This window comes from Patiria miniata, unplaced genomic scaffold (genome assembly GCF_015706575.1).
Source record: "Patiria miniata isolate m_02_andy unplaced genomic scaffold, ASM1570657v1 HiC_scaffold_3, whole genome shotgun sequence".
Taxonomy (NCBI): Eukaryota; Metazoa; Echinodermata; class Asteroidea; order Valvatida; family Asterinidae; genus Patiria; species Patiria miniata.
The window spans coordinates 4,193,765-4,204,354 of record NW_024037069.1 but is presented as its reverse complement, the minus strand read 5'-3'; the positions used below and the strand labels follow the sequence as shown (position 1 = coordinate 4,204,354).

Sequence of the window (10,590 nt, the reverse complement as noted above, 5' to 3'; positions counted from 1 at the left end):
GTAGAACGACTAAAACGAACATGAATGGCAAAACCAAAAACCAAATTTAACTCACTATGTATCCAAAAACAAAACCCCAGTATTGACAAAATAGTGAAAAAAATCTGCACGAATCTGAATGCGTGTTGATGAACATTTTGTTAATTAATTGGTTACACAAAATACTCCAGACGCTATGCCTGTAAAAACAATACGAAAGTAATATGATTGCCAGTCTTTACATATCCAATGGTAATGACCCAGCACTGTAGAGGATGGTCTTGCATTTCTCGTGATATCCCAGGGTCTAACGGCCAATGTCAATACGCCCCGTGACCGTGTTACGATCGAGGTCCTCCCTAGAATATTGATATTTGATAGTTTAGTTAGAGAGAATTTGGAACTAATAGTTCATTGGTTAACCCGTGGTTAATGGTTAACCGCGGCTGTTACCTGACTTAACCTGCGTTCACTAATTTCTAGATCATAGTTGGGCTAGATTTAAAAAAGCTGGATGTGAGAATGTTTGTTTCCCATTCAGATGAAATTAACTCTCCTTTCTTTCCAACAAATGAATTTCGTTGTCCCTTTTGCATGTTTGAATTTTACGGCAAAAGAGTTCTACTTGCAAATAGATTGGTACCTGTTCCAAATTAACAGCCTTACATTATCGTTTCTAAAAGAGGGGTGGGATCCAGTCTACCCTTGGAGTACGGAAGTATTGTCGGGCGGCAAATAGTTTGATTTTTTTTTTAAGACATCGGGGGCCATTCCAAATTTTCGATGTTTTTAAATTCCGAAATTTTTCTTCCAAAATGTGGATGGGTGGGTCAAACTAATTTATTGAAATTATTGAAAATGGAAATTACCTTTTTTTCAACTAAAATGATAGAAAATAGAAAATGTAAGCTCTTTTGACTTGCCAATTCAACTCCCTGCGTTCCGATTCGTAATTCTTTTAACGTTTTGGCCCGTACTGTACGGAACAGTATGCATCGGGTAGTACCGCACATGTATAATATACGGTACATTTTGTATACGTCTATTGGAGCACCACATGCATGGGGACCAGTGAAATATAGGCTTAAAAGCATGCGTAAAATCAGTGCGCCGCGCAAATGGAGCGGGATACCAGGTTCATTTGTCTTAATACACGCCACCAGCGTCGGTTACCGATTGCGACAATGAAAAAAACCTACTTGTGTTCAAGACTACATAGGCAATGTGCGTGCACAGGATTGACATCTGCGTGCAATGAACATATCAGCGCCGACGCGTCTGGAAAGCGCGAGTAAAGAGTTTATTATTTCTCTATCCAAAACGCCTGAATTTCTGAATAAACTTCATGAATAATGGGAGTCATTACACCTCTTTACGCCAAGACAATATATAGGCAATTTTTTTTAGAGCCAGTTGATACTTTTATTACCGTTTAGAATGGACAAGTTCAACGTATTTCCCAGGCGGATTTCCAAAGTACGGGAATGCCAGTGGGACCGCAGCTGAATTTCCGCCGTCACTGAACTTGACATTTGTTATGTTTTTTATTGAATGGAGAATCAAATTTTACAATCGAAAATTGGGGTGGGTGGATGGGTTAAAACATTTTCAAAAAAACATTGAAATTTAAATGTCCATTGGACGATTTGTATTTTTATCGCTATCTCATTTCAAGTAGATCTGTTGTATCTCGAGAAAAAAAGGTAGTTAAAGAAGATTTTTTTTTTGGGGGGGGGAGGGATGAAACTGAAAAATATCATGAACAGTGCATTGTTAATTTTATTTCATTTAAAAACCCAAGTAAAACGATGAGCATCCTTTTTGCCGTCACTGGTAATATTTCTTATATGTCGCCATCGTGTGTGTTTTTTTTATACCGCCTCCTTGCCCATTCCTATCAACTATTTTCCTAAACGAAAAACCCCAGTACGTTTTTAGACTATGGCGTCTTTCTTTCTTTTTTTTGCCAAAATAATTTAAACTGAGATCTGGCGCCCCCTCTACCCCCCCTAGTTTTATTGCTGTCTTTCAATATGGGTCCTTTCCATCACCGGTTACGGTCTGCGTCGTATCATCATTTCACACCCTTTTAGAGAGATATTTTTACCCTTCCAGGTGACCCACTGCATCCCCATGTAATCATCGACTGCTGCGTTGTTGTAGTACAAGCCGTTCAGGTTGCTCTTGAAGTCCCTGCTGGTGTAGCTTCCGCAGCGGCTGTACCACCAGCCTCCGTGGAATTTCTCAGCACAGTTTTCCCAGTTCGTTTTGTCATGGTCTTTATCTGGAGTTGAGAAGTCTTCGTAACGATGAATCCCGAGTGAATTACCTGTTAGCATAAGAGAGGAAGGATGGTCAAACCTTGTATATAACTACAGTAATATAATATGACGCATGATGCATGGACTTTTTTACGAAGGGACCACTTTAACAAAAATAATGTATGACATCTGAATCGATTTCTTTTTTGTTTTTGCTTTGTATGCATGGTCTTTACTTTTCTGTTTTAGACATCGTCACTTTGATCTGTTCATGATGTAATTACTAATAATTTAACTAATAACTAATAATGTTACATGGATATCGAACAAACTATTTTCAGTTTCAACGCTGCATTTAACCTTCTTTACGAGTTTTCTCCATTAAAACCTCCGTGGATAAATGTTTGTTACGCTTGTGATTTTGGACATTATTCCATAGATCCGCATGGATGTTAATTCGTGGGTTGGATTAATAGGCAAGCGGCGGAATAGGGCGTTCTTTTGGAATAGGTGTAGATCCAGACTATTACCTGCAGATTCAAACAATCAGAAGTCAGGTTGTATCGGTTTATTAATTTTAGGATAATTAGATGAGAACAACGCAGTTAAACCAAAAATGATATCGTAGAAAACAGTGCAAGACTCATGGGAGAGGTCCTAAAGGGAAGGATACTGAAAGTTCGGGGTATTAAGTACCTGCATCTCCACTCTCCTCAATGAAGTCTCCGATACGAAGCAGGTAATTGTACTCAGATGGGATTATCTTGAAGTACCCATAACGAATACGGGCTTCATCCCCATCAAACGCCCTCAGAGTGATGACCAGCTCCCGTCCCCCGTTATAAGTCAGAATATGCACCTTCTGGTTGCCCAGCCAGAACTCTCCGGTCAGATCCCCGAATCCCTCGGCGTACTCCTGCCAGGTTCGGTTGAAGCTCACCGAGCCGTCCATGCGTCTCTGAAATACCTGCCAGAAACGATATGAGTGACGGTAAAATCGGGCCACGTTTACCATCACCGCTTTACCCGGCCTTGTTCGGGTTAAACATTAGCGAATCAACGCTGTGCTAAGCAAAATCCAAAACCTTTTCTTTATTGGTGGACCTGCGTTTCAGAACACAAGTTGAAGTCATTTTTTTTTTTAGAGTTGGCAAACAAACTTAAAAAACACAGGCACACCCATCAACAACACTGGACATTTCAGACATTAACATTAACCATTAACCAGTCTGTGCGTAGCTAAACCTTTCATTTTATTTGGGGTAGAATATGAGGCTGGAAGTTTAGTAGCTTTCATCGCATTTTTTTTTTATTAATGACAATAAACAAATTGATGATTACAGGAACATAATGAAACATATTTAGTTTGTATATGGTGCAACTTCCAACTTCCCGTTAGCCTAAGCGCATGTTTGTTAATTATCGTCACTGGTTCAGTTATCCACTGTACGCGTATGCACGGACGTTCTTTTAGATTGCATTTCCTTAGCACCAACAACAGTACTCAGTGCAACAAGTTGTAAACACAATTGCCTGAAGTATTCTTTTTTTCTCAATGTCAAATACATTTCGGAGCTAAATTGCCAAAATATCTTTCAGCCATGTTATAATTGTAAAATACAGAATGATTCTGAGAAAATAAGTAACTTTTCTCACTATGTATCCTTTCCCCGACTCCATGCGGCAGTAGACCTGCATATTCTGGCGTTTGTGCCGGATGGTATATACTCCGCTTGTGTTCTGACCAGCTTCCAAGATCTCTTGACAATCTGCAGGCGGCATCGACGGCTCAGGGGTGGTACTGAAAACTGGTGTCATGACTCCGAGCGTTGACTCCTCCAGTTTGCTCTCAGTGCAGTTGAACCAACGGCCGATAACCTCAGCAGTCACCTCCGGCAGCATGTCCATATACAACGGTGGATCCTGTCCCTGCATCTCAGGCGCGTAGCGGTGGTAATGACCGCCCAGTCTGACCCCTGTACAGGTGCAAGGATCGCCTTGTGGCAGGACAAATCTCCCCATGCGCTGGCCGCAACCGCGTAAGTCTAGGTCAATCATCAGAGTACAGATTCGGGCTGAGACCGAACTGACGACTGCATTATCCAGTGAGAAAAATAAAGAAACAACCAAACGAGTGAAAATAGTGTGAATCTGCATACAGGGCAAGAAGTGTGAGGGGACTATGAAGCAAGGCGCATCCAAGTTCTTGCCATGCCGAGTTTGTTTTATTTATATCGCAGAAAGATTAAATTAAAAACTAGTCAAAGACAAGAAACCTACTGGCAATTGCACGTATACGAATGCAAATTCATCACAAGAATTGGCCAACACTCTAAAAACAACTTAGTCAAAATATTGACTGGTTTTTCTAGTTATTGAATATTGACTAGGAATTTGGTTAAACATGCAAAATTACATACTGTGACTACAAAATGTAGTTGGGTTCGACTCAAATTTCAGTTATTTGCACAACTATTTTTCCAAAATCAAAAATGCTGACTGGAAAAATCTAGTCAGATTGACTGATTTTCAGTTGCACCCAGCTGAACCTGAATGGCTAGTCAAATTTGACTGGTTTCTAGTCAAATCTGACTAATGCTTTTTTAGAGTGAATGTAGTATAGAATTTGGACCCTATGAAATACTGACTCAATGGTTACATGTACTGCACATTTGTTAGGGAAGATAAAAGTCAAATGTTGGAATCCATACAAGATAAAAGTTGGACCACTTTTCATAGCAGGACCATTCCGTAAATCCAGACGTACATGTCAGACACTTGAATGACCTGCTGCTGGAAAAGTGAAGGTGATGTGACATCTAATGAGCAGAAAAGAATACAGACCAAACTGAGGAACCACCACCTTAACGACATCGTACATGTACACCATGTGGTAGTATAAGACGTACGTTGGATGTTACTGGATTGCCCAGTAGTCAAAATATAATGATAACATGGACATATCCCAGATTGGCATGAAACACATGCAAACACATTATAATTGAATGTTTTATGATGCACAGTCTGGAAACAACTTTGATTTTAACATAATCATATACCTTTCCACAGAAATTGCAAGATGAAAAAAAAATGCTTTTCCGAAAACTCCAGCCTGTGCCAAATGATGAATCAAGCAAATACCTTAAAATATGATGGGATCTTTACAAACCTTTCAGGCCTTAGATTCACACTTCACGAAGTCGTGAAAAAGTACTGCTCTTTTTTGTTTTGTAGCTCAACCAGATGGCCTTTTAAAGCACTGAACAGCAATATTACCCCTTCTCGTTGGGATCATAAAACAACTATCTCAGCTCCAGCCCTTTGGGTGTATACACCTCGATGCTGCCATGGGCATTGCCAGGATTTTTTCTAGAGGGGGGCAAATTTGTTGTTTGCCAAAAAATGCTGGTATTTCTCAACACAATCTCGATTTATCAGTTTTAGAGGGAGGCAGGGACATCCCCCCCCCAACTCATTAAATTTACACCACTTTGTCTTCGCGCCTCTTTTTCTTTTCTTTTCTTTTTCTTTTTTTTCCTTCCTTTTTTTTTGGCTTAAGTGCCCCCCCCCCCTTACCCCCCCCCCCCCCTTGCGACGCCCATGGATGCTGCCAGTTAGGCGCAAAGCCTTCGCAGTTACCTATTCCTGTGTCAGGAAAAGTGTCTTGCCCACGGGACACACGCATCGCAAGCCCAGGCTGGACTCGAACCCACAACCTGAACAATTTCCCACATAACTTGAGTTTGATGCTCCGGACCACGGAGCAACACCACTCCACTCATTAATCAAATAAATACCACAGACCCATGTAAATAGAATATTGGTTAATAACGACGTACCGATAGCAATCAGTGCTGTCAGCAATGCAGATGATATCCAGCCCGATCCCATGACTTGATGGCCCTTTCTTATTTTAAACATCTGAAGAGAAAAAAAAAAGAAAAAGAAAAAACACAAGAGTTAAACACGAAATGATGTTGAAGGCAGAAAATAATTGACCGATTGCGCGACCAATGTTTACATGTCATCACGTGACTTATAGTGGGTATTACGTCATCTCAGCTCATGCAGTGGGACGTGCAAAGACTACTGATATGCTTATTGTACCGACAATCGGCTTTATTTTTGATAAATAACACATATAACACACTTACGAACCCTTTTATTGTGGCATTGATCACCAGTACTATAAAATAGGTTTTTTTGAGCTATGGTTAGACCATTGGTTGTTCCGTGTTGCCGCGTTGCGTGAAGCGTGAAATGAACTGTAGTTTGCCCGTGTCTCTACGGCGACGGAGTTGTGTGGTCGTATAGCGAAGTGGCCTTGGTTCGTACAATCGTGCGGTGTTCCGAAAAAAAAATCATAACCTTTTTTCAATGAAAGATAAAAAGCTAATTCCAAAATGAAAATAGTGTTTGTTTATCACGATTCATATGATATTAAACATTTTAGACAGGTCTGAAAATTTTAGAGGTGTTAATACTATGCCCTATTTTTACACTATAATTGACAGAATGTTTTCATTGTATTTCGCCATTTAAATTGGCATATCTCCGAAACGCAAGCCATTATGATAATAATGTATACGTTGTTGATTTTGTCGTGTGATTGTGATTTTCTTTCAAATGATACCACATTTTCATTCGCGGCCGTCAATGTCAGCGGTACTTATAGAATTTCTAAGCTTTATTCAGCCATTCCAGTAAGGCTGCAGATACAAACTCAGGGGTATTCTTCAGAGGTTTCAAGAACGAAAAACCGCGATCGAACAAACAAATGCAACAATCATCATGTACTGTACAACAGAACGCAGTGCTTGTTGATGTTTGATACCCACTATAGGTCACCTGACTTATATACAGAGCGCAACCAGTCAATTCCAAATTAAAAGAGGGTTTCAGACGCCAAAATTACATTCATCTACTTCATTCTTCTGTTGAAGAGCATGGTAAAATGGTGTATCTTGAAAAAACGCATTTCGAGGAAAATCTAGTTAATTAAAGTTCAGGGTCTTCCACGTTTCTATTTTACCATTAATTAAACCTATTTTTCTACCACACATTGTGAATAATGTTGTGAATATACAGTGGACATTTCAGCTTCTTGTCTTTGCTGTGTTTTATAGAGGCAATGGAAAACAGTTGAACAATTTTTACCATGAAGTACTACGAACATAATTAAAAGGATTATTTTGATAAAAGGGTGTTCTTTGAGAAAGCATATCCAATGTACTATTACTGCATTTCTACGATGCGTATAACACACTGCCTAATAACGAGGCAAAAAGGTGTATCTTTTATACGCCCTCTTGCCTTGTCATATCTGCGCCCAATTTCACGGCGCTGCTAAGCACACGATTTCCTGCTGACAGAGCCTCCGTCTATTTCATGGAGACCGTTAGCAGTAAGCACAGCAACAGGCACGCTTACCTCAGAGGAAAAATTGCTTAACTTAGTGACGTAACAATAGAAATCTCCATGCACGTACCACCGTTAGCACGTCCAAGGCGTGAAAACGTGTTCAAGGTTAGCATTTTTTTCTGCTATGCTAAGCACAACTTTATTGGCAATTGTTAAGCCGTAAAATTAGTCGTGAAATTGGGCCCACGTCACATCTAGCACAAAACAGGGTGTATCTCAATATGCACCCTTTTGTCAAAGAAACTGAACCAAGCAAGCACGTTTTTGCTATCTTTGAAACGGAAGACCGTGTGGACTTGAGGGTTCGTTTAATGGAAACAGCGCCCCCAATACCCCCCCCCCCCAAAAAAAAGGTCAACATTAAGTGTCACCATATATTCTTAAAAAGTTGCATTATATTTTCAAAAACACAACAGTCGATTCGGTTGTCGGATTCCATTGCTTTATCTATGCAAGCCTGGTAATATGAAATTGTCTACGCAGTTATCATTATGGATGAGAATAATTTCATTCGGTGCCGACAACAAGTACATAACATTTTGTGAGACTGAAGACGCGGCCACAGACAAACGGATAATTGTTTTGTTTCTTTGTGTAAATTCCCACAGTTATGCAAAAAATTGTTGCTCATATAATATTTTCAGGCATAATGACATTTCTGTAATTACCAACGGCTTAACGTCGAAACCAAATTGGCAATTGTAACAAGTGGCGTGAATTTATTTATTGAGCCTACGTTTATTTGAATTTTAAGCCTCATTCAGTGTTCAATGGTTGCCCTTTCTCCCACGGATATTTCAAAGCTTTGGCTTGAATCTGAAATAATGCGCTCACTTCACGTGATTTACGGTTAAAATTACCAACAGCCAAGCCCATAGCGATCCCTGTGTAAGTTCAGCGGCTTAAGTGTACCGAGTGAACACATTACAATATTTTAAGGTGTTTTATGTATTTTTTTTCTGTTTCCATCATCGGGAAGGAAACCTTCTTTTATGTAATAATGGACCAAAAATAACATGATTTTCATTAACCAGCTTACAAACTCATGGGGCATCAACTCGGGGCCATCTGTGATTTAGGAGAGTAAAAAAAAACCAAAGAAATGTGGATCGTATCTAATGATTTGCCTTTATACGTGTGTAAGTGAATGTTTATAGGTTTGTGTTAAATGTCGAAAGGTGTAAATTTAGGTGAACATTTACAAATTGACTTGATGCACCTGTATTATTGAATAACATTGCCAGAAACTTATTCTGACACTAAGTTTTAAGTTAACATTGATCGAAATGCCGCGCGCAGAGGCAATTAATGGTTGTGTCTCTTTTGTTGATGTTCATAAAATATCCTCAACCTAAGCAGCTCGTGATTTCCATTTTTACGCTGAAGCGGTACAAAGAAGAGTGACTAATGATATTATTATAGAGTTGCTTTGAATAAAAAGATTGTGCGTATACGGCAATTATCATCTACAGGGTGATCCAAAATGCAAGAAATTTGATACACATATTTGATACATGAAGTATGTCTTAAAAGAGCATGCTCCACTCATCTGAAAAAGTAATACTGAAATTGATCTATGCCAACAGAAGTTATGCATGTTTTACTAAAAGAAAGCATTAGTATAGCTGTCCATTGAAGTGCCATTGGAAGCTATTGGGCGTAGTGAGAATTACAGATTACACACAAGCATTCAAATGAGATTTTGTTAATTGAAATCAAGACCATTATTTTAACTGCCATATTTTGTGGTTTGAATATGAGGAACAAGTCATTTTTTTCCCCAGAAATATTGGTAGCAATATTGGTAGCAATATAATAAATGTTTTTCTTTGCAAGTTCTCGTTCATTTATTCAGAAAGCCTTGCGAATCGGTCACGGTTGAGCAGCGCATGCATGTTTGTATACACGGTAGCCACATCAGTAACCTCTACTTCCAACCGACTTCTCGCATGGCGGTTTGCATCATGTCCCATTAGCCAATTTATTCGACTTTTCAAAAAAGAGAGACTTACAACAGGGAAAACGATCCTTTTGCGAAACTCACAGACAGATGTGATAAAAATATAATCTTGTCGATCTTTTTAGTTGGTAATGCTGTAAAGTATGGTTCCGTTTGCATGGTGATAAAATGAAGGATATTAAAAAGTATGGAATAAACATGTTGACTTACAGTTATACATTTTTTTCTTGAAAAAAAAAGGGTATCACATACTTTCTACACATGAAGCTAATGGTTAATTATGTCATTTGAGTTGTTTTCAATGGAAAGGCATTGTTGCTTTGATGCAAAGCGTTTGGCAGTTATCATTTATGGAGAAGCTGTATTAGAAAGCTTGACGAACATGCAGCGTGTGATTGAATATTTTTTTGGAATTTGAAATTTGAAATTCAAATGCGATTTTAATGATTGAAATCAAGACCATTATTTTACTGTCATATTCTGTGTCAACAAGTCAACACTTTTTATTTTCAGAAATATTGGTAGGGATATAATGTTTGTTTTTCTTGGAAAGTTCTGGTTCATTTATGGAGGTGGGAAAACGTAATGTTTTAATCTACTCAATGGGTATTAACCAGTGAGTATTGTGATCTTTTTTATTAAAATAGACATAACGTGGGAATAAAGTATGCAAATTACGTGAAATTTCACAGTAAAAACTTGATCTATGTTGTGTCATTATGAAATGAAGCATTCAAAAAATATATTTTTCTTTTACAAATTCAGTCACTTTCTTTTTTACTCGCCCTGTACGGAGAAGCCGGCAGAAAGCCTTGCGAATCGGTCATGGTTGAGCAGCGCATGCATGTCTGTATACACGGTAGCCACATCAGTAACCTCTACTTCGAACCACTGTTGTAGTCGAGACCGGATAGCCCGAGTCCGAGACGGAGACCAAGACCGAGACCTGAAGTTGCGAGACCGAGACCG

The 10,590-nt window shown here is 39.1% G+C and overlaps 1 protein-coding gene across 1 annotated transcript in view; it reads right to left on the bottom strand.

The window, feature by feature from the left end:
• Positions 1 to 2,005: 2,005 nt before the first annotated feature.
• The window catches only part of LOC119738273 (ficolin-3-like), a 46,561-nt gene continuing 37,976 nt past the window's right edge, over positions 2,006 to 10,590 (bottom strand). Inside the window, exons 2-5 of the mRNA XM_038213110.1 lie at positions 6,080 to 6,161; positions 3,897 to 4,333; positions 2,937 to 3,207; positions 2,006 to 2,308 (exon numbers count right to left, since the gene is read on the bottom strand). Of these exons, the coding sequence (XP_038069038.1) occupies positions 2,034 to 2,308; positions 2,937 to 3,207; positions 3,897 to 4,333; positions 6,080 to 6,161 (1,065 nt within the window). The 3' untranslated portion in view covers positions 2,006 to 2,033. The remainder of the gene's footprint in view (positions 2,309 to 2,936; positions 3,208 to 3,896; positions 4,334 to 6,079; positions 6,162 to 10,590) is intronic.